This window comes from Ylistrum balloti, unplaced genomic scaffold, assembly GCF_031769215.1.
Source record: "Ylistrum balloti isolate Yb309-2 unplaced genomic scaffold, AGI_CSIRO_Ybal_v1 Utg369558, whole genome shotgun sequence".
Lineage (NCBI taxonomy): Eukaryota > Metazoa > Mollusca > Bivalvia > Pectinida > Pectinidae > Ylistrum > Ylistrum balloti.
The window spans coordinates 188,894-214,437 of NW_026781860.1; the positions used below are offsets into that span (position 1 = coordinate 188,894).

At 34.1% G+C, this 25,544-nt stretch overlaps 1 protein-coding gene across 1 annotated transcript; it reads left to right on the forward strand.

The window, feature by feature from the left end:
- The first annotated feature begins 7,588 nt into the window (after positions 1–7,588).
- Positions 7,589–24,360, forward strand: LOC132565155 (85/88 kDa calcium-independent phospholipase A2-like). The gene is made up of 16 exons (XM_060229814.1): positions 7,589–7,701; positions 8,318–8,419; positions 11,850–12,065; positions 12,757–12,934; positions 13,456–13,646; positions 14,980–15,076; positions 15,917–16,099; positions 17,248–17,363; positions 17,821–17,969; positions 18,233–18,351; positions 19,479–19,632; positions 20,394–20,544; positions 22,244–22,380; positions 22,812–22,966; positions 23,557–23,724; positions 24,076–24,360. Exons 1-16 carry the CDS (start codon positions 7,589–7,591, stop codon positions 24,358–24,360), a joined length of 2,514 nt encoding a protein of 837 aa, XP_060085797.1.
- Positions 24,361–25,544: the final 1,184 nt, after the last annotated feature.

Consider the following 25,544-nt stretch of genomic DNA (forward strand, 5'->3'; position numbering starts at 1 on the left):
TTTCAAGTGATTTTTATGACAGGAAGCAGAAATTATTTACATTTGATACCTGACTTTATCGTTATAACCAGGAGATGAAACTGGAATCAGTGGAGTGGAAACGCGCCACATCTCCAAAGGCAAAGTCATCTTGTTAACCCAGAAAGTTAAACAAATATCTATGTCATATCAATACATGACAACGCAGAAGATGTGAAACGAAAGGAAGTAACTGGAGATTTTTTTTCAGAAGGCAAATTTTCTAACGGTTTTTCAATGGTATTTCTGAACCATTTTTTCTAACGAAGGTGAACTTTCAAACATTTAAAAGGAACATTTACGACCGAAAATAGCATAGTAACAAGTAAGATTTCACTGACGTAACAATAACATTCAAATCAATATCAGAAAAATTAAAAAACAGAAAAAAAGTTACTGTTCCGTCGCCTAACACGTGCAGTATGACGTTCAAATAACATATAATTCCACGGTGGATTCGCATACACTTTCTTAAAAAAAAAACGCCAATTTCGTTAACGTTTTAAGAAGCAACTACACATAATACACATAACTTATTTAAATCATTAGTTATGTTAAAGTCCTTCAGCACTCTGGATAATTGGTTGAATTACCAGAAAGACGAAGCTAAGTATCGCGTGACTTCTCTGAAAGTTTCTACTTGAACGTCCTCACACTCTTTGAAGTTGTCTACTGTGTTGTCTCCGAGATAAGAGATTGTGTGTATTGCCTCCATGTTCGCCGTACGAAGTACAACAAGCGATGAATGATTCAGATATATAATCTCATTATTAGGGCAATTGTGTGTAGTATCATAGTTTGAAAACAGAGATTCATACAGCGTGACCAGTCCCCGCCGTTTTTTTTATTTGAGCGGTTGTTTGTACAGTCTAGTTATCTGAACACATTTGTCTTGATGTTTTAGATTGACGTTGTCGTGTAGTTATGAGATTTCTTACTGGCAAAGACATTGGACAGTCGTCTCCATGTTTCTGTTGAGTTTGTTAATAAGGTATAAAAACAAAGTTGTTATAAATAAAGTGTGAGACGATGTGGGTGTTATTTGTATATCAGATACATATTACAAGGCTGGGAACCTAGACCGTCATTCACTCACTGCCACACGAGTTCGTAGCGTTTTGAAATTTATGTTAGATCGCCCTGTTGTAAACTATTAGTCTTGTGTATTAAGGTTGTATATTGGACAGCGTTGGTCGGCGACCGATATTTTACATAAACGTTTTCCGGTAAAAATGGAAGTGGGAATTCCCAGAACGTTAATAAGGTACTGGAAGTTCCAAATAGGAGCACGTGTTCTGTGTACTACAAAACATGACCTTGCCTCTCACGGTTGACGACGAACTAGACATATTTTCAGGAGTATAATGAGTGCAGCATTATTGCGCAGGGACATTTTAGCACGTACGCTTGTGTATTGGTGTGAGTGCATACTGAGCAAGGAGTGTATAAACAAGTATTTACATGAACAGAGGTTGAAAGAGTTTTGTGTTTTTTTTTTTTTTTTTTAAATTTTATTTCTGCGTTTTTATCGTTAACCGGCAATTATTTAATGGCTATCAACTGCCATCGGAAGAAAAGAAGGATACCTTGCCAAAGTATCAGATAATATGCCTTATAGAGAGTTTGGCTAATAAAAGTTTTATAAAAAAAATAAACAAAATAAGCAAATAAATAGATATAAAGGAAGGAAGAAAAGAAGGCACGCACGCACACAGACACACACAATGTATGTTTAGACGATAACATGGTTGAGAGTTCAACCATGCATGTTACAGACCCAATATTATTATATAAGTCTATTGGGTTTTGAGAAGTTGTTAAAAGGTTTTAACAAATTTGACCCTGTGACCTTGACAAAAGAGTCAAGGCCATTCGCTTGAACAAATTTGGTAGCCTTACATCCCCGACATATTGCAGGCTCAGTGTTACCCTTGGACTGTTTTTTTTTTAAGATTTTGTTTAACAGGAAATCGCTATAAACAGGTAAAATATTTGAATAAAACTGAAAGGTTAATGAATATGGTCGCTATTGTCGGGTAGGGTATATTTAAATGAACATCACGACTACGTCCGTAAGATTCTAACTGATGTGGCCGCTAACGTCTATCTGTTTATAACGGTGGCAAACTACTTCTTTTAAAATCTATATACAAAAATAGTTTGGCGTGTACATGTGGTCGTTATCGACAGGTGTATTAATTTAAGGTTAACATAAGTACTGAGGCACATGGTCATTATAAAAGGATAAAGCCACTAGAAGAACAGCAGCAAGGAGTCGTGTGGTCGCTTTCGACAGTAAAATTGTTTTATAGACATGCTCTATAGATAATTCAATGTTAAGATTTTTCCTGGTGAGCAGTGAGTTCCGGTACAATGTAAGTTGATATGAATATGTCGCACTGACATTTTTCCCGACTGAACAATTCTCAGATTGACTAACTTTTGTTACGTCAACTGATTAATTTTCTTTATTTATCTTCAAAATGTGATATCAGTAATTTGAATTAGTGATAACTATATTTTTTTACTTGAATTGATATCACTAAATCAAATTTTCATTTTGTGATATCACTATTTCGAATTATTGGTATAATTTCAATACACTTAGTCACAGACATCATTAATTCAGTGTAGTGATATCAATACTTGATGATGATAAATCGATTTAAAGATATCACTATTACACATACACATACGAGAACGCGAAGCTACAATATCTAATTACTTCTGTGGATCTTAAATGATGGTTTAGAGTCTATATACAAGGACAAAGTGTGTATATGTAACTACGCATTTGTGTGTAATAGAATATTGTGTATTTTGCGTGTAGACATTCAGAAGTGCAGAAAAAAAAAGTGATATCGCCATGTATATACGTATCATCTGAGTTAGCAAGAACCTTTGCAGGTGGCTTGATAATCGGTTTATAAAATTTTATAATTAAGATATATTAGAAGTTTAAACGACTTCGTAAATAATAGACATTGTTTTGATTGACATAATGCCATAATGATAACAAATACGAAATGGATGTCGTTAATAGATTAAGAGATAAGATGACGTGTTTTTCATAATCATTCCTTTCTCCTCGTTGCGACAGTGGCCATTAACAAGTAAACGATGAATATTTCTTTGCGAGTGCATTATGTCTTCGTGAACACATCGGATCGTAAAAAGAGGTACTGTGGTGTCTGTCTTGAGACAACCACTGATCAGCACCTCAGGAGGTAGGTATTTCGTGCAAGCAGAGGAGGATGTTCTGTCCGAACTTCCGTCCTTCGAGTTTTCGGTACTGGATAGGGATGTTCGGACACTTTTTATGTTGATTTTTATCACTTCATTTTTTTATTTCCATTTTGCAAAATATGTAACTTTTATATACAGGCAAAACTCTTCGAAAAGGATACCTTCTAAGTTCTGTTAGTATGATGTTAAAAGAACGCCGATGATAACGAACATGTAGAGTTAAGTGAACAAGCTTCCAATATCTTGGGGATATCCATGACGTGAAAACACGAAATAACTTTTAGCCAATCGGTAGACGCGTTACAAAAATGACACGCATACCATAAGCTGAAGAATTTTATTGGCTATGACATAAGAATCATTTTTCGCAATGTACGCTATGTTGATTAACTGCCATCAAACAATTACATCAATTACTTGAAACATGTTCATAATATGAGATTTATTTAGAAACTGACCGATGAAATACCAGTATTATTCTAGTGCGACCCATAGGTACACATGTATTACATAAAATCTCTAATGAGCCATATTTCTTGGTAAACTTCCTTTTTATAACTCACATTATTTAAATAAAGTTGATTTTTCATCTCTCGGTCTACAACTCGCTATGTAAATAAAATCGGAAATGAGCTGTGAAAGGTGATACTTTATAAATCAACATTTTTCAATATAAGACGTGCAAATATGGACTTTCATAGCCAAAAAATTGCAAGAAGGCGTGGCTAATTATTCAAGATCAATCTTTATTTACATGAAGGACGACAAAGAAATATCGTCATCTGAGGATGAATTGATAGATTATTTTTCCATATTTAGGAGGATTTCTGACGTGTAGTAAGACAAAATACACAAATTTGCCAATTGAATATATATTAATAATATTTCTTTATGGTGAATGGTTTAAATCACAGATTTTTGCTGTTTCTTGAAGCAGGACATATTACAACAACCAAAATTATCCGAGGGCAAGATCAGGATGGTCAATAATTTATATGACACGGCTCTACAAAATGGCCCTTAAGAAATATATAACGGTTCGAGACCGATGTCCAGGAGATACGGGATTTCCAAAGTTCCCTTTCCTTACCCTATAGCATGCCGAGGTAGCCACTATATAGTTTATACAGGATGACAGTGTATCAACCGGATCAAATCTGAATTAAACTAAATTTGGAACTTATAGTAATTAACATTTCATTTCACACTCAGTTCTCGCGTTAAACATATCTTTGATATTCTAATATCATAAATGTTAGGGATCATTCCTATCTATGAATCAAAACAGTTTAGGAAACAACAGTACACTGTACTTCGATATGCCGTCCATTACTAAAATTAGACTAATATTCTTTATTTGAATGATTTATGATCGACTATCTTCAGTCGTTTACTACTTGAGTAGAATCCAATACAGGTGTTTTATCTTCACATTCCGCGGAAGTTGACAATCACTGTGAATAAATCCTTCAAATTTCGCGGGTTATAGGAACTCTCTAATGTGTCACGAAAACGTTTCGATTTTAGGATTGCACAGTCAAACCTCTCATTGACATTGATGATACACAAAAAACAAACTCCGGTCTGCTGGAAGTCAAGTTTGTTATAATTGATCAATCGGAAGGGCAACATTCGAAAGGTAATTTCCAAATATGGACGTAGGTTTACTTTTTTAATCAAGGAATACTAGGTCGATATGTCCTGTCGTTAACTAGTCCGACATCCTTGGATTAATTAGGAACAGCTGAACTCGGACACATTAGTTTAGACTGCAGTCACTTGTAGTTGTAGGTTATTTGCAAAATAAATAATAAAATATGCAGCGTATTGATTGATTGATTTGTTTAAAAATCAATCAACCATACAACGCACTTTATGATTAATCCTAAGGACAGCGTCACTGTAGCATCTATGGACGGATAAGTGAATCTAGTTTTTAGAATGACTCTTACCTGTACTATCACTGGCAATATTGAATAATGGTTTGATGCAATATTTTGTGAAAAAAGTAGACAACAACGTATATGATTTTTGAAATTTTTGTTTACAATTGTAGTTTATCATTATTTCGGTACATGAATGAAATAAAAAAAAAATGTGATTTATTTGTATACTAATATATATTGTCTAGACATCGGTTCCGGACCGTTATGTATTTCGGAACCGCCATTTTGTCCAGCCATACCATATAAACTATTGACCTTCGTGGCCTTCCACCGCGATAATTTTGGTTATTGTAACATGCAACGCTTCCAAAAAGAATACAAAATGTGATTTAAACCATTCACCATAAAAATATTTTATGAGTATATAGTTCATTGGTAAATTGGTGTATTTTTCTTAGTACACATTTTCACATGTCAAACATCCTCCTAGATACGATGAAATAACTTATCAATTCATCCTCAGGTGCCCATGTTTCATTGTTGTCTGTATGTTAATAAAAATCGACCTTGAATAATAATACAACCATCCAAACGTCTTATATTGAAGAAAAATGGTGATTTATAAATTATCACTTTTGATGACTCATTACCAATTTTATTCAAATAGCGAGTTGTAGACTGAAAGATGAAAATCAACTTTATTTGAATAGTTTATGTTGTAAAAAAAGTTAACCAAGAAATATGGCTCATTGGAGAAAAAAAGGCACCACACAATAAAAATTCAGAAAAGGTGCACACATAAGCACAGATATCCACCACATTCACACCATAAATGTATTTTGATTTTCATTTTCATCAAAATGTCATTCCCATTTATGTAATACATGTGTTCTTCTGGGTCAGACTAAGCTAACTCCAGCATCTCTGATTTAGTGATGTCATCTGAAACAGCGGTACAGTCACATGTCCAATGCAAATGTCAATCATTGCAGATGAGCTAATTTGAGGTCGTATCTGTGGATATTTTTGTAGAAAAGTACTGGCATTTCACAGATGAGTTCTTAAATTAATCTTACAGTATGAACACATTTCAAGTCATTTATGTGTTTGTTTGATGGCAGTTCATTAAAATAGCGTAGCTAATGAAAAATGATTGCTAAGGTGTGTGAAAGTAATGCACCAAGGATATAAACATTGTATCTGATCATAAGTTCAGAAGAGAAAACTCCTCTGTAATGAGGGGTTGGCATATTGGAGCTACATTATATCCTTGCTAATCCAAGGATGTTCCAAACCTGTTTGTTGCATAATACATTGCAAAGAGTAATATGGTCATCTTTTAACATAGCATGTGAAGGAATTTCCATGTAATTGGCTCAATTACTATTTGCGGACTTGATCTCAGACGGAAGCATTCTCACATTTATTCATAGCCTGCATGTGTCATGATACACATAAGTTGCTGGAACCTAGAATGCTGTTTTACCCAGCTATATTTACAAAAGTAAAAAAACGATTTAAAAAATCACCTTTTGACTTGGCAAGCTACACACCAATGTGTCTGATTTCAGTGGCGAAATCCAAATTATTTATGACAAGATAATACCAGGATTTCCAATGCATCTCCAAAATCCAAGGTTATATATATCTTCTTGAATCTTCTGATGTTTCTAATCTGGTAATTTATCTGAATGTAGACTGTTCAATTATTTACATTTTGCTGACATTTTATTCTTATGCAGAATGCAATTTCTACTGAATTGACTTGTGCTATGCAAGATAAGGCAGTGTCAGGCACCCAATCATGAAAGCAAACAGGATGCATTTATTCTTGTTAACAGGAAGTGGAGTTGGGATGGGAAGTGGGCTCGGGATGTTACAAGTCACTACTTCCATGCTCCTGTACCCTGCACTTGCAATTCCAAACCCCTAACTGACAGCCCCTTTATTTCTGATGTTCCATACTGCTTCTTAGCTTTTCCATCCAAATTTCCATTTTTCATTATGAAATTCTGAAGTGCTATTTTTATAGGGGAAAATTTCTATTTCATATGTGGACATTATTTCTCACTAAATTATCTTCAAATTATTCTCTTTTCAACACAGTATCATACTGAAGGTACCTTGGGTAATTTTAAATCACAATTTTATTGAGAACATTTGACATACTATGAAATCATATATTTTCATGGGTCTTTTTTTTTGGTGGTCTTTCAAAAAATACAATTTCACGGACATAGAGTCTGTCCTTCAGCAAGACACTTTACCCTAATTGGTCTGTTTAATTTTTTTCCTGCATACACCATAACCACTCTTGTAAGTCTCATATGCAAAGTTAGTCCTCATCAAGCATACTCCTCTACAGTTTTTACACGAACTATATTTTATTCTTTTTTTGTACCATGTCATAAACAGGGATTGAAAAGTTTTCGCCAACCATGGCTGGATTCTTCAAGCAAGTTGTGGGTGGAATCAAAGGGATTGTAGATGCAGCCTCAGCAAATATCAGCCCATTTAAAGTGCAAGTTGTTAAACCGGAAGATCATGCTGGGTAAGTCATTGCTTTTGGTTGAAAAATTATATTTTAAAGCTGATGATAGGCAGATTATCGAGAGTAACCAAAAATAAATCTATAAAGGAATTTAATGAAGTCCATTTTGATAACTAATCAGTGCCAAAATTACAAAGATGATTGATCACAAATGACTTTGAGATTACAGAAATCCAGTTCAATGAAACCAATAACACTTATAGTCAATAAGTGATCAGTTATGTGTTTACATGTATATTGTACAGTTTTCAGCTTACCTATATAAGATATTATGGTTTATGAAACTGAAACAGAATGCTATCACTAATGATAGGTAGATCTCAATCATCTTTCATATTTTATTTATTTATTTTTCTTCTTGGAAGAGACAATTAAACAATGTTTTAATATCTCGTATAACTTGACCGATATTGATAAAATGTTGTTCTCTCGTGGTATTGTAGAAAGATCAGATCAAGACGGTTTCATGATATGAATCTAAAATTTCAAAATTTACTTTGTTATTGATACACACTATAACTGTTGTATAAATTATTCATGAAATGAGATACAGGTATTTTTTAGATAAGAAAGATGATTTACAGTATCACATATTGTCACGTTTCTTTCCCTAAAGGCTGACTATCAAAAACAATGATGGTAATGTGACACTGTTTCGAAGATCTGGCAGCTACGAATGTGTGGTCTACACGAGGGGAGTACAAAGCAAGGTTTTCAGGTAATCTCCACTACTCCACCATCTGTCAGTTAATCTTCTTCGGGTGGCTGGGTGCACATAGTGCTGTGATAATGCACTTGCCTATCACCTAGCAATCCGGAGGTTTGATTCCCAAACATGACTTAAAAGGTAAGGGGTCACCTGTCTGACCATGTGGGTTTTGTCCTGGGTACTCTGGTTTCCTCCCACAATAAGACACCTGGGCCAACAAGACTGATTGAACTTGTTACACAATTGTTATAAAGTAAATAAAAATTATATAATCTTCTGCATAAATTCTATGTATGTAATTTGATATTTTCCCCATATTTCATTTCCTTTGTCATAATCTTTTTTCTAACATTGCTCTGTAATCTTGAATCTGATGCATTTTGTAGTGTAGAGTTTGAATTAGAGCCAATTTGGAGGAGGGAGTGGATATCATTTGTATGTGTGCAATCACTTGGATAATGGCTCATATCCTGTAGATGTCACTATTTTGTAAATTTGAGCCAAAATGTCTAATGACTTCTGGGATACAATGTATACATAAACACATTAACAAAATCATAACTTTGTAAGAGCAGTATTCTGTTCATACACGTATCAGTTTTCTTATTGATTTCAAAATACTGTTATTTCCAAAGCTTTTCCAAATTTTCATTATTCCTGTTATAAAAAAAAATTGTGTATGAGTTCTCAAAATCTGGACAGTAAAGTCTTTCAGTGTAACTTCAGAACAAAGTGTTTGAAAAGTTTTTTCCAGGAAATCTTTCACTTTAGTAAAGTTCAGAGTTTATGTATTTGTCATTTATCTATCATAACTTTGAGATCAATTCCAGACAAATTCCACCTAAGTGCTAATTCTCCAACAAAGTATTCCATACTTTCAAAATTATTGCATCAATAAGTTGCATGCTTTAGGCATGAAAAACAGTCATGTGTTTCTTGTTTCACCTTTTCAAAAATTTTGGGTTGGTAGGAAGGAAATATTTTTTAGATATATCTCTGCTACAAGGAAATTTTTGGGTTGGGGGGGGTGGGGGTGGGCATATAGTCGCCACCTTGTTTAGTTACATATTACAAATTACAATATACACCTGAACAGTAGATGATATGTAAATTTCAAGTACATCATATTTGTGTAACTGTAGACCTTAACCTCTAGAACATTATCAACACACACCTTAACCTCTAGAACATTAACAACACTGGTAAAATATGAAGGTGCATACGTACATGAGAGATGAGAGGTTTGTTACCTGGGACCAAAGTCTTGTGTTCTCATGGCATTAGCAAGTGTTCATCCTTGATACTCAAGGGGTAAAATTGAGAACACAAGTGAAATAATTTGATTGTTTCCAGGAGAAAAAACTGACCAATGACAGGCTGATATGCTCCTTTTGAAGGTTATATAGAAGTGACACCCAACTTCAAAGCCATTACAAGATACTGTTATGTGACCTCGAGATTCATTTGATGTTGCATCAGAGGACCAAACTTGTCTTTGCACATGGAACCTTCAATTTCACCATGACATGTCCAGGGGTACAGAGAGCGATAGTGATAGTGACCACTGGAGTTTCAAGGATGGCAAGCATTTTGGTGATGAGCTCATTGACAAGCTCCTATAAAAATTGAACTGTGCATCAGAAATAAAGATCTATGGAAATTATCCCTGACTTTAGGATATACTCCTCTGATGTTTTGACTGGAAGACCTAAATCAGAATTCCAACATAATATCTTGGACTTTGGTAGTCTTATACACTATATTATCTACAGCTGTACTTTCAAAACCTTAAAAAGGGTGATTTTTATGACATTTTAAAGAAATTTCGCTAGTGTATTACTTTTTTTGACAGTGTACTTGATAGCATGATACAGTTAATAGCATCAACAATTTCAATGTTTTCTGGTTGCTAAATATAAGGTACTTCTATTGAATGTAACTCTGGAAATTTTGAGTAGATTTCAACTAAATTTTGCATGAATTATCACCACAAGCAATAAATTTCAAATTTGTAAATTCTTGAGTAGTGGATCACTTTTCCAGATTTTTAGGACCAGAAAAGAAATAATTCAGCTTGTTACTTTATCTTGGAAAGACTATCTTTTTTGGGTGAAATTTGCAAAAAGAAAAGCACAGTGACTCTTTAAAGTATCATTGAAAAGTATTTTTAAAAGTTTAATACTAGAAGATAGTAAATTAAAGGATTTTGGTCATTTTAGAACATTTTCATGTTTTGGTTGCTATGAAGTTCCGGAAAGCATGTAAAAATTCAGCATTTTCAGCATGATTTTTTCTTATATCCAAATATCATACCCTTATCTTATAATGAAAGACAAAAAATTAATCAAAAAAGGTTTCTGCGAAAATAATAGAGAATATCTATTATTTAGGAAAATAAAAAGAACAATATGTGAAAATGATTATTTCTTGTCACACATATTCTGATGTAGTGCAGCAACATTTTGATTTTTGGCTTTTAATCCATTTTCTGAGATGAAACATTTGAAAAAATCATCGTTTGAAAAAAAGTTTAATACTGGAATTTTTTTTTTGTTCTTTAGGAGTAAATCCTTAAAGTAAGCTAGAGTCCCACAATAAACCCAACCAACTTAATTTTCTGTGTAAAGCAGATTTCTCTGACTGTGACCAACTTTATACATATGTAACCCTGGTGAAATGCCAGCCGCAAAATACCGCTAGGCTAGAGAGAACTTCTCTTTAGCTCGATCAGTTGAGCATCAGACTGGTAAGCCAGGGATCCAGGGTTCGATTCCTAGCATAGGCGTTGAAATTCATTATGACCTCAGTTACACATGTCAAAACTTCTAACTTTTGAATTCAATTTAAAATTTGAATTTAAATGTGTTTTGTGAAATGAAATATTTTTGTCTGTTTTTACTCCACCATCGTCAGATGGCAAGCTATTCAAATTGTCACATGGCCACAGTCCATCGCATATCCATCCTTAAATAATTTTTGTTTTCGTTATTTCTTGAAAACCACTTGGTGAATCTTTCTTAAATTTTATCTGAAGATCTCTCTTGGTCCCTAGTTGTGTATGTTTGATTTTGGGAATGATCAGAGAAACAAAATAGCCAACAGATGGCCATTTTTGTTTTTTACAATGAAAGTTTGTTATTGCTATTTCTAGATACTATAGCAGACATTCTTGGAAATAACATTTCTGTAGACTGGTGTAAAACCTAAATTTGTGGTATTCTAACTTCATATGATCACTTTGTGATTATGAAAATGCTACACAATGAAGTTAGGACATCAAAATTGAAACAATGAAACACTTCAGCCAATTACAGCTCCAGTAGACGTTTTTACATAATTGGTTATAATAAAATTTCTGTAGGAAATGAGTGTGATATTTCATAAAGTGAAATTTCAAACAAAAGTAGAAAAAAATTGTTGATCTTTACTTTTCTTTCAGCATATTCCGTCTGACGAACGATGGGGAGGCTTATGCATTATTTAATGTCTTCACACCCAAACTGAATGCCCTAACCAACTGTAGTAGCTCATTGGCCAATGAAAAAGTGATGCAGAAAGTGTGTGACTGCATGAGAGACCATCAGACATGGACGACGGCCCATGTAGCTGCCTATGTTGGCTTGTTTGAATGCTTTAAATTTACAGACATTAAAAGGTTAGTATATCATGATAGGTAAAATAAATAGAAATATTCATAATTATTTGTGAATTACTTGAATGTAAAAGTGGCTGTCTATGCTGACTCTACATGTTAATCTTACAAGATGTCATTGATTCACAGGATTGTAATCAATTCAATCCAAATGATGTCAGAGAAAAAAATATTTTACATATATTGGCTTTGATTTATCAAGCTAACAGATGAACTCTGCAACATTTAAATATTTTTCTTTTTACTTCCTGGTATATCTGTAGATATTTTTTGTTGCTAATGAAGTAGAAATAAAAAAAATGGTGTGAATCATTTCTGATGCTAATTCAAATGGTTTCTCTGATTTCATATGATAGGGTACCGTGTTATAATGATTTATACATGTCTTGCAAGCTACCCTTTTACTGTCTTGGTATCGGGTTCTGGCTGACCATGTCATAGATCATTCCTGGATCCTTCATGCCTTGTTAGTAAGAGTGAAAAAAGGCTAGGTTGGCTTGTACATGTACTCAGCTGACAGAACATTCTTCTTAAACAAGATGGTAGCATTGTAGATGATTATGCTGGGAACAGAGTTGGATATCTAACATAACACTCATCACAAATTTTATTATATCTTCTTCTCACTGCTCTGTGATCAAGTCCACCTATCAGGTGTCAAGAATCAGGACACGAACTTCATTTTGTTTTACAGCCTCATAAACAGTCAATGTACAGCTACTGGTGCTACCCCATTGATGGCGGCAATCATGGGGAGACAACTCCAATGTGTTCAGGAGCTGCAGGCATGTGGTGCCTCAATGGAGGTTCAGGATCAAAATGGAGACACTGTGTACCATTACGCTGTAGAAGCAGATGTAAAAACAATACCTGTAACTATTATTTACTTTATACGCCTCCACCATTTTATGGGCGGCATCTCGTGTCGTCCATGTCTGTCATGTCCCGTCATATTGTATCATGTCCAATCCTGTCCCATATAAATGGGATGGAAGTGGGAGGCATTCGTACAGCTGTCTTATAGAAGCTTTCTATTAGTTAAAAGTTTTTTGCTCAGAGCTGTTATTTTATTGTTAAACAGTCCAGTTTGCCTCTACATATTCAGTAAGAGTCATCTCGCAAGAAGTCCTATCCACATTTATTTCAACCTCCGTGAGTAGAGATCCCAAATAAATCCTATGTCTTTCATCTTTTGATGATCTTAACATTCCTGACTTAAAGTTTGGGTCTTATTCATTTACCTGTTTGGCATTTTAAAATATTAACTGAAATTCAACAATATTATCTGCACTGGGGTTTGTTTATCATTCAGATCATGTCAGATTTTCTAATAGATGAAACATAAGTAAAGATGTGAATATGTCTGTTTTATGATTTACATGCATGTTGCTAGGTTCTGACTCGCACTGATGTCAACAAGGTAATGAACTGGATGAACAATTGTGGCCAGACCTGTCTCAGTGTGGCCTGTGAGAAAGGTATGTTCGAGGCTGTCGAGGAGCTGCTGCAGGCTGGAGCGGATCCCTTTATATCCTCTGCGGATAGTTTCCCAATTCACCAAGCAGTCAAAACTGAAAGCATGAGGTAGATATATGGAATCACTGTTGATTTCTAAATGTTAAAATTTTAATATTCTTTCATTTCTGATCCATAAATTCATCAAACATTGCTGCTGTCTGTGGGTTCACTTATCTAAAATATAGTGCTCCCTCAACAAATTGCCACCCTTGCATACTGTCACCTACACCTTAAAAACAGATTTTCACACTGTATAATTCCCTCATCAGATCCTCACATAAATACTAGAGTTCAAAATCACAATATAGTTACCTTCATCTTACAGCCTGGTTGGCTGTTATAGAACTGGCTTACTGCTCTTTTGATTGACTCAGGGTAATTCCCCTTTTCATTACCTTCATCTTACAGCCTGGTTGGCTGTTATAGAACTGGCTTACTGCTCTTTTGATTGACTCAGGGTAATTCCCCTTGTCATTACCTTCATCTTACAGCCTGGTTGGCTGTTATAGAACTCGCTTACTGCTCTTTTGATTGACTCAGGGTAATTCCCCTTGTCATTACCTTCATCTTACAGCCTGGTTGGCTGTTATAGAACTCGCTTACTGCTCTTTTGATTGACTCAGGGTAATTCCCCTTTTCATTCCATGTTGAACTTTTGGTGACAATTTGCAAATAAAACTAAAAAAAATTAAAATAAGATCTCTGGTATCTGAACATTTTCTTTTTATTTATTGGCAATTATATAGATTATAAATGTCAGTAAGAATCAATTAACTTGTAAACATATACAGTAAACTCTGTTTAAAAAAAAAGTTTTACAATAATATTATTTTAAAATTTTGATACTAATGCAAACCTTGTTATCATTTCAAAGTCGACATATTTTGATACTGCTGCAAACCTTGTTATATAAGGCAACATTTACAGAAGGTGGTATTATAACAAGGGTAGAATGTAAGTCGCTGTGGCATTAATATTCACTTTTGAGCTTTACCCTTAAGACTCTCTGTCCTATCTCCATCTCTGATTTTCCTGATATAAATGGCATTCATTGAAACATAAGGCAAAAATTGCCTTGCAATGCTAGATTTTGTTGAATACTGTGAACATATATTTTTGGTGCAAACTTTAACTGTATTACCATTAGCCTGAAGAAAAGTTTCCAACAAAGTTGTTGGATGGTCATCAGTTCAATAATCTTATTTTTCAAGATTCAGTTTTTTTTTTTCAATTTTTGTTTGTTTTGTTTGTTTTGTTTTTTTTGTTTAATTTTTTTTATCCAATCTTTAAAAATAACCATCCAATTTTCGCACAATTTAGTAACAAATGATGGCAAGTTTACAGCTCATTGAATTGGAAATATTTTTGGTATTATCTAGGTATATCCTATTTTGTTCAGGTGTGTTGATATTCTCCTTAAGAAGTACCCCGACCTTGCAGGCTTGCGAGATAACAAAAACGGAGGAACAGCGTTTCACTGGGCTAGGACTGATAAGGTATGTTATTATTGTGTCCAGAAGTTCAAAATGGAGAAATAAAAAAAGAAAAGAAAAAAAGGAAAGAAAACACAGTTAAATAAAAGGGTAAGAAACAAACCATAGTGGATAAAAAGAAGAAAAAAACACAGATAAAGAGAAAAAAAAAAGGAGATGAAAAAAAAACAAAAAAAAAAAAACACTCGGGTTAAAAGAAAGAAAAGATTAACTTATAAGAAAGAGAAGAAAAAACAAAAACACACTCATTATCATGGAAAAGGTGTTATACAGGAGTTTGGTGATGAATTGAAGGATTTTTGTTGGTTCAAGGCTTTGTTGCAAAGGTTTTCAGGTTGCTAGCGAATAGGTAGGACTTTTCATTAAATTTAAAAAAAAACTGATGTTTTTAGGGAAAGTCTCTTTCATTCGAGAAGTAATGAAATGGATGGGTTTTTCTGTTAGTTTTATCGTCAGTGCGTCAGTTGTTAATGATTTATTAAAATCTCCAAAATAATGAAAAGCAGAACACTTCAAAATAACAAGTTTTACATGTAGAATATGTTAGGTAATGAACCAAACTCCAGCATTACACAGAAGTTTTGCCCTTCTAGGTCTACTTAGTAACGCCAGGTTTCAAAAGTGTGAAAATCCAAAACAGTAAAATCATTTATTTTCGTGGGATATTTATTTTCGATGATTCACAAAATCAAGTGCTAACAAAAATGTAGATTTTTCGAAAGTTACAAAAATTGAGCCCCTGGATAATAGGATTTCACAGTTTACAAAGGATGTGTATAGATATAGGTAAGACATTGTCTCTTAAGAGAAAGTCATGTAATGCTTTTTATATTTGTTTATTAGATGATGGAGTTGCTATGTAAGAGTAAATGTGATGTGAACATTCGAAGTAATACCAGCCACACACCACTACACATTATGCAACAAGAGAAGAGAATCAACTCTATGATGGTGTTGTTGTGTTATGGTGCCGACGCCACGATAGCTGACAAAAATGGAGACACACCTCTTCACCTGGCAGTCAGGGTAAAGTGAATACAAGGAATACAAGCACTACGTGGCATTTAATTTTTCTGTGTGAAATATTTCATAGTTGATTTTTGTTCTGTGTGAAAATTTGTGGTTTTTCATTTCATTGCTGTTATGATTCTTTCCACATAGTGTCACTGATTATCTGCTTAGTGTTGGAGTTACTTCCCCTTGTTCAACAAATTGGTGTTGTTTACTATATCGTTTTAAACCAAGAGCCTGCCACATTGTTAGTGTCTGCAATTCAAAGTTTATATTTTTAATTTGTATGTAATTTTTACAAAATTCTAAACAACTTAAATAGGTCAATAATTACATGGTCTGTGGCATTTGATAGTTAAATAGGTCAATAATTACACGGTCTGTGGCATTTGATAGTTAAATAGGTCAATAATTACACGGTCTGTGGGATTTGATTTTGATATCTATTTGGGTAACTGTAATTACTTTTGTTTAATTTTGTCTGAGACACATGTAATATCTAACAGTTGTCTCCTCTGGTGCTATAGATCATGGGAGTTAAGTTTTGCTTTACTCCATACATTTTTAGAAAGGTATGCATGGAAACAGGCATATAAACACTATGTTAGATATTTATTCACTCTACAGTTCAAAAATTTCAAGAAGGAATTAAATTACCCCTGATATCTTCAATGACTGAGAATGAAGGAAAATTGAATCCCAAACGAATGCTGTCAAGTATACATGGAATTAAAAAGGCATGTGTAGAATACTGATGGGTCTTTCCAAATTAAAGCATTTGAGGTTATATGAAAGGGTATCAAAATTTTGTATTAGTATATGTCGTTTTAAAAAAAATTTTTGAGTTAAAAAATACAATTCATATATCATGAATTTGATTTAATTTAGATGTTGCAGCATATATAAACACTAAGTTTTGAACATTTTATGAAAAGAAAATGAAAGCTTTGTAATTGTCTGTGATTTTGCACTTTATACAATTAACAGGTTGTTTATACTGTAAACTAGGAATTGTTTGTTCAACAGTTTAGGATTGAAATGATTGGTTAGATATAACAAAATATATAATTCTCTCATTATAAAGTGTTCAGACTTTAAAGTTAGCTCCTCCTCTATGATAACTATTTTTCAAAAAAAAAGTATACATTTTCATCTGTATATAGAACGACGATGTTGAAATGGTGCGTACTTTTGTGGTGTTCGGAGCCGATGTCAATTTACGCAATGCACAGAATCAGACAGCCAGACACATTGCATCTGTCAACAATGGGAAAAACAAGTAAGAAATGAAGAGTACCACATAGTCAAAATGTAACTGGAAATCTGAATTCAAAATGAAATCTTAGATAATTTTACAGTTGGCTAGCTTCTTTTTTATGGTTCAAGGTATTAAAAAGAGTGTTTTGTGGTTTTCAGTGTTGAATTGTTGGAAAAATAAGCTCTTTGTGGTGTTGTATTGTTATCTGATTTGTTATTTTATGGAAATGTCACAAGATAAACCTTAAATATGATCCTGATATTCAAAGTGAGAGAAAATGTTATGCATTAAGTTAAATCTGCCTCAAAGATTACTCATGTATTACAAATACCTGTCCATGAAGTTCACCACTCTATAACACATGCCTGTCTATAACGGCCTCTTTTGTTACCTTTAGTGGCCTTTATAGACAGGTTTAACTGGAAATCAAATGGCATCCATAACTATCACCATTAATATTATATTTTTAATTTTAAAGGGATATAATTATATTCATCCTGCATGTGTCGGGGGCAGGGCGCTGTACAGCTGAGGTTAAGGGCTGTCAGAAGGGATGTTTCTGTGAGGGAGCTTACGCTGGTACCCCTGATGAAACGATGAAGAACATGATGGATGCAGACAAAACAGGTATATTCCGAAAACATTTTAAAATCAATTTACAATGATCTTTTCATGATAACTTGATTCTAAGCATTCTGTAATGTACCTCCCAACAAACAAGAATTCTAATTGATTATTCATGATTTTCCTGGTTTTGAATTCTTTGCCATGATTTTAACTATAGGATCAAATAAAATAGAAAAAGAAGAATCAAACATCTGTCAAAGTTTAACTCCTTTCAGAACAATTTTAATTTGATGTTTTACAAAATGAGGTATATTTTTTTCCAGCCATACTAGATGAAATGTTTGCATCCTTCCCATTTGATGAGACTTTATGCAAAGCAGAAGAAGCTGGCTTTGGACTGGATTCCCCTGACTCTGGTACTGGTATTCCCCCAGGTGATAGAGTAAGTCTACAGTTAAATCTTTAAATAATTAAGTCCCCCTTACTGTTGATTGGACCCCAATTCTTCTTGTTCTTCTTGTTTCTGCTGTAAAGGTTTCCAACACTTTTCTCTAAACTAAGTTGGATCATCACTGAGCTTTTTAGGGATCAATACTAGTGATCTTCAGATGTGCAAACAATTACTGATTTGGCATGTTGGATGCCAATGTCTGGCTCCTGATTGGCTAATATCTATAACTTTTGTTCTAATTAGCACATCAAGATGAGAATTTGAGAAAATGAGATCTGCACAACATTCTGTAAGATGGTTAGTAGAAAGTCACATGTCACCAAAATGGCTGCAAAATGGAGGTTTTCTATTGGTCAAAATTTACATAGATATTGTCAAATTTAAGTGAAACTTAGTATGTACACTTCTGGTGTACTATGACATCTGAAATATGATAGTGACATCCATTTTCTGAGGTGCTGAGTCAAAATGGCCAACCAGGGACTTAAAGAACATTTTATATTTTTTTCAAGTGCATGACAAGGTTCCATGCCATTGTCATTTTCATTATTAAAATTTTAACGGTGTACACCAGCTTGTTTTGCAGAACTTCCATCCCTATGTTGAACTGTTGTAATACGCATCCTTTATTACTGAAGGAATAGTTCGGGAACCTATGTGATAAATTCTGTTACATTGAATGCTTGTTTACTATTACTATTTGGAAGACTAGGATAATCTATTGTTTATATTTTATCCGAAGTAGAAAAAAACATATAAAAATACATAATTTGAACTTTGTTATACCTTCACTATCATATTAGTGAACTTTGTAAACTGCCACTGCTTGTCAGGACAAATTTTGCCACTGTAAAGGAGATGGACTTGTTTAAAATACCACTATTGATTCAAGAAGAGGGATGCTTTAATTTGGGTCACTCTGTTGACTCTTACTGGTTACCATAATCTTTTGCAAGCTAATATAAGGTGACAGCTGTATGTATGCTCTTAAAAATGTACTATTGGCTTACAATGATTATTGGAGTTATCAGGATCACCTCAATGTTTGTATGGTTTGGATAGTCACCACTGTTCAGGAGAACAAATGACATGTTTTAATTTTCTGTACCTTGAAACAGCTGCTCTGTCTAGATGGAGGCGGCATACGAGGCCTGGTACTCATACAGGTATTGATGGCTATAGAGAAGGAGGCGGGCATCCCCATAAAGGAGTGTTTTGATTGGATAGGAGGCACAAGTACTGGTGGGATATTAGCCCTCGGAATTGGTATTGGTGCGTACTCATAGCTTTTGTTTCTGCTACATTATACTGTTATATGGTAAATCATGCAAGCAAACAGAGATAATCATGGAGGGGCGTGGGCTCTCTTTTCATTATTTTAATTCTACATAGAATGACAACTCTATGTTTTAATCTTAAATATAATAAGTGTAATTTTCCCCATTACATTCACTTGTCAAGGTTTTCAAAGCAAACGACACTCGATATCTTTTACTGGGTGATTCTTTAAGCTGCATCATGTTGTAAATCCTGCCAAAATTCATACACTTAACAAGTATATGTGATTCTTTAAACCTTTTCGTCATTGGAGTTACTAAACATTTGAATAAAAAAGTGAAGTACTTTTCACACAAAAAAATTGCAATGCATTACAATAATTATTCTATCTTTTTATTTTCAATCTACCTGGTATACATTTTTCATGATATCATTTCATTCCTGAAAGAATTCAAAGAAGAACAAATGAAATGAGATTGTACAGTATGCGAGATATTAAGAGAGGGGGTGGAGACATCTCGATTAACCTCATATAAAAAAGGAAAATCTGAAATCTTTAACGAGTTAAAAGCGTTATGTTTCATAAAACAAACTTGTTGCATTTTGGACCACCAAAAAGATTACACATAACATTGGCCTCTTTGAAAAAAATATGTTACTTTGACCCTGTGTGGCACTATACCATGAGATCTTTACAAGGTAATTTGATATGAGATTAAAGATTCACTGAAGGATTGTTTATTTTCTGTTTTCAGGGAAGTCCTTGACATATTTGAAAGGACTTTACTTTCGTTTAAAAGATGAGGTATTTACAGGAACGCGACCATATGCAACAGAACCTTTTGAAGAAATGTTGAAAAGGGAATTCGGGGAGACTAAAGTGATGACAGACGTATCTCATCCAAAGTAAGGATCAAGTTTTATTTTTTAATGAAGTATACCTATATAGTGGTAACATCATCCTTTATGATTGATAGGATGAGTTTGAAATGTGTCATGCTGAAAAAAATTTCAAGTCAGTGCCATGATATTAACCATCCTCGAATACTCCAGAGGTTATGATCACTTTCACTCACTGCACCCCTGAAACATGTCATGGCAAAATTGAAGGCACAAGCAAAGTAAGTTGTTGGTTCCTAAAGATAAACACTGACCAATCACAGACTGATATGCTCCTTTTGAAGATTACAAAGGAGAAACATCCCACCTCAAAGCCATTACAATATACTGTTATGTAACCTCAAAATTTGTTTGCCATACAGCAAAGGATCAAACTAATCTTGTCCACAAGGTGTTTTTATTATTTATTTTCTAAGTATATAAGGGTACAATTAAGTATATTTCCTAATTAAGCCAGGAATTTATTGGTCGGACACAAGTGGATCTATCAGATTTAGTCTGAATAGTTATATACACTCGTGATTTGAAGTGCTTTGTTTACAAAGTGCCATGCATGACCAGCCTTAGTGTACAACAAACACTCACATTGTTTATACATTATATATGTAAACATTAAATGGACGGTTCTTTTTTTCTCTGCAATAAATCATCAAAAATCTCATACCATCATAAGTGAAATTTTATTTTCATTACATCAATATCACTCTCATTTTTGGAACAAAAAATATATACGCAAGTAAATCTTCTTTTAAATTTTTGTTGCCAAAGTTCAGACTACTCACCACTGTCAGGTGTGAAACTATACGATTGAAAGACTAATAAATGCAATGTCGGGTGTTATTTCCAAATTTGTCAAATTAAAAAATGATCAGTTTTAATACACCCGGTGATTTCTCTTGAGTCATAATCATACAAGTTTCCTGTTTAATTTTCAATTTGTCACATTAACCAACCATTTTTACCAAGTCACACAAAATGTGCGATGACAAATTTTGTGGCACGATTGTGTTCTAGATACTGTAAAGTGCATGTGAATGAACATTGTGCACACCATGTATGCAAAATGTGCACAGTCACAATTGTTGTATTTTTACTTCAAATTACTTCAGTTCCATAAAGCCACCTCTTTCAGACTGAAAAGTGTCTTCTTGTGTCCAAGCGGCATCATTTTTTTGAAAATCTAGTTGAGTGATACAGTCCCTATGGGCCTCTTGTTTGAAGGTCTTCTCATCATGGCCTCTGATATGGTGGGGGTATCCATTTCCTATAACTCTACTATGCCTCTGTTCCTTCTCTATTGCTGAGTAGGGAAGGTTAATTTTTCTATACAATCTGAATTCTTAAGGTTATTGAATCCTTAAATGAATTATTTCGCCCTTATTTGTACCTTTTACAATTTGCATGGCATATTATGTATATTCGCTAATTTGTGGCATACTCAAAATGCAGTCTAGCTTTTGCCTTGAATAGCAATATAAACATGGACTTGTCCAGATGTTCAAAAGATCATATTAATCATGATAAAAAAGAAGGGAAAAAAATTACCGTTTCTTTTTTTTAAATCTTCTATAGAATGGAAAATCGTGTCATTGCTACTGTTATTGTTTTAATTTCTAGCTTGTTTATACTAACACACTTTTAAGGTTTTATGATTTTGGTGGAAATATCTCACCAATTTTGTGTGTAAATCCTTTGTTATTTACAGGGTGGTTGTAATGGGTGTATATGGAGACCGACACCCTTCGGAACTACATTTGTTTAGGACTTACTTTCCCACTATACAGAGGGAGTTCACCACCACAAGAAATGGAGTCAAGTTTGATCCACCTCCCCCGCCAAATGGTAAGATTCAGCCAAACCATGTTATTATACATTTAGGTCCATTTAAAGCCTTATTACGCCTAAATTTCTTATGTCGTTTTACTTCTGAACCTGGCATGCCATTACGTATCTTGCCCTTCACCTCTTGGTCAAGGATTCAAGGCCTACATGGGGTAATTGTCAGGTACTGACCGCAGGTTGGTGTTTTTTTCTTGGAACTCTGCTTTTCCTTCAACAACAAAACTTAGCTTGCCCTTAAACGATCCCGACTGTTAACAGGACTGAAGTAACATTAAACCAAATGATGTAACTATTTCTTCACACTGAGTGAAGTTTTTCTCACTGGGTTGACTGCCTATGAACAAAACATATTTCATAAAACTTCAAAAAATTACTGTGGCAAGTGAAACTGGGATTGATGAAGAGTTTCTGAAAGTTTTTCCTGTTTCCAGAACAAAAGATGTGGCAAGCAGCTCGATCCAGTGGTGCAGCTCCAACCTACTTTAGAGCCCATGGCAGGTTTGTGGACGGGGGATTGATAGCCAACAATCCTACTCTGGACATGCTCACAGAGATCCATGAGTACAACACTGGACTCAAGCTAAAAGTAGGAACCAAGATTTTTTTTCATATACAGTCAGTACTTGTTACCTTGAACTCGGTGGGACCATGGGAAAACTTTGAGATAACTGGGTATTCAATTTGAGTAAGTCCAATTGTTTTGTGTAAAGTTAGGCCGGGACCGTTAAAATGTTTCAAATTAAGTGGGGTCTTTGAGATATACGAGTTCGAGATAAGATGTATCAAACTAGCCTGTTATCAGTGTTGAAAATCCCACTACATTCAAGGATGTTAGGACTTCACATTGAATATGACCTATGGGCACTGATTGGCTGAAGGGTCCCATTGTTTCAATTGTGACATCACTTTTTCATGACATCATATGATTTGTCAAGTCATCAAAGACAGGGATACAGAAAGAGAATATTGAGAACTTCCAATTAAGTATCAGGTTTGTAAAATCTTAACGCAGGGGTGACAACGAGAAATGTAATATAAGTGGAAGTTTTACTGATGAGTGAAATTAAAAGAAAGGCTTATTAAAAGAGTGTAGCATGACAAACACAGAATGTTGTATAAAAGTGAAAATGAAAGATGTTATGTTAAGGCTTTATTGTATTCTGTGTGTGCTGACAGAATGAGGCCCATCTCACACATCCACTGGTCTGTGTTGTCTCCCTTGGTACTGGACGGATCCCAGTTGTTCGTAATGAGCACATTGATGTTTATCGACCTGAAAGTGTATTTGAGATTCACAAGGTAGCCAAAGGAATATCTGGACTGGTTAGCATGCTTCTGGATCAGGTAAGTTATGATAAAGATCATGAAGTCCCTTTTTAGTAACTTTCAGTTGTAATAAGCAGGTTCAGTTTTACATGTATTGCAGGAAAGGTGTTATATTGCTAAGAAAAAAAAGCACTCAGATATGAAAAATGTTTCTTTTGAAACCCCGCCCATTATGAAATATTGTTCTTTCCCGAGCGCTCATCTTTTCTCAAAAATAAATGGAAGTTTTCAAGGATTTTTCTGAACAATAACTTAGCAAGATTAGATAAAGGAAAATGTATTGAGGAAAAGTGAAATAGGAAATGAAACAAGATAGACCATGATAATTGTTTTGCTATGGTATTTATCAAAAATGGGTTTAATTTCTAGGCCACTACATCAGAGGGGAGTCCTGTGGACCGTTCACGAGCCTGGTGCAGCATGCTAAATGTCCCTTTTGCAAGATTCAGCCCACAAATTTCAGTGGACCTGCCCCTGGATTGCCATGACAACAAACAACTGATCAATATGATGTGGGAAACGCAGTGTTACATTGAGGCCAACAGACACAGAGTCCAGCGTGTGGCCAGCCTACTGAGAAAATACCACAGGATAAATATGTCCCTTCGACCACCGTCTGATGTTTCCAACTTAGTCCAAGTGGGAAACAGTTAATATATTCTCAAATATAGATATCTCCTGGAAATCTTTTATTTCCTTTTCTCTCAAGTCTTTCTTGATTTTTTTTTGGAAAATATGATTTTGAAAATGATACTTATTAGAATAATTTGAATAATGACCATTTTAACAACCACTGATAAAGTCTAATAAGGACTTTTAGTCTCGAGTAATAAAGAAGGTAACATATACTGTAACGTTATTACACAGCCACATTTATTAAGAGTTAAATGGCAGTATAAGGAGGCTTGGCAATAAAACGAAAGAGTAACACACTAGAAATCAAGATATATTGGCGTGAAGTGCGATACAGTAATAGCAAATTACATTTTGAAATGTATATGTGTTGTTTGTGAATGAAAATGGGTTGAAAAGAATTTTTTAACATTCCTTTTTTCGGTTCATCAAGATATAAAAGGAGGAACCAAGCTATTATATACTATTTGTAAATGTTATATGCTGTATTTATCTCACAATAAGCCAATGCCTGGTAATAAGCCCACCCATGTCAATTGCATAGTGTTTTGTGAACAAATGTTATATCATTGTCATGTAAAATCTGCTACTTCGAATGAAATTTTATTTTCATCCCCTGGGCTTATTGCAGGTTACATAAGAAGTGTTAGTGTTGGATAACCCTAAACAATTCTTGATGGATTGGCACCCTTTCCTGAACAAATGTTATTTGATTATTTATCTGTCATAAACTGAAAGGAGCCCTTGGATAGCTCTGCCAAAAGAGCAAAATAGTTTCCAACCTTGCCTGTAGAACTGAGGTGTATGGTTTGATCCCCTATAATCAAGTTGCTTGATTTTTCTTAGGAAGTGTTGATCATAAATGTTATTCACCAAACTGTAAAAAAATTATCAACATTTCTTTGTGTACCAAGTTATGCTTGAAAATTTCATTTTTATTCAATTTATAGTAGAATTATTTTGTGAAATTTGTTAGTTTGATTATTTTCCGTGTCTGTTTACATCCGAATTTGATCAAAACCCTTGCTGAATTTTGATTTATGCTTAAAATTGTAAATACTCACTTTTGCATTTAAAGGATGTGAACAGTCCATCTATTTCATTTAAAATATGTGTGAAAAAGGTCAAATTGGTATTTGCACTCGCTTTTGAAAAGATTGAAAACTTTGCTTTTGTTTATGTAAAAATACTCCGACAATAACAAC

What these genes read in the sequence shown, in the direction of transcription:
- LOC132565155 (XM_060229814.1), top strand. Translation starts at nt 7,589, where the DNA reads ATGGCTGGATTCTTCAAGCAAGTTGTGGGTGGAATCAAAGGGATTGTA. An exon ending in ACAGACGTATCTCATCCAAA is followed by an intron (nt 20,545 to 22,243) that starts GTAAGGATCAAG and finishes TGTTATTTACAG; the next exon opens with GGTGGTTGTAATGGGTGTAT. An exon ending in ACACTGGACTCAAGCTAAAA is followed by an intron (nt 22,967 to 23,556) that starts GTAGGAACCAAG and finishes GTGTGCTGACAG; the next exon opens with AATGAGGCCCATCTCACACA.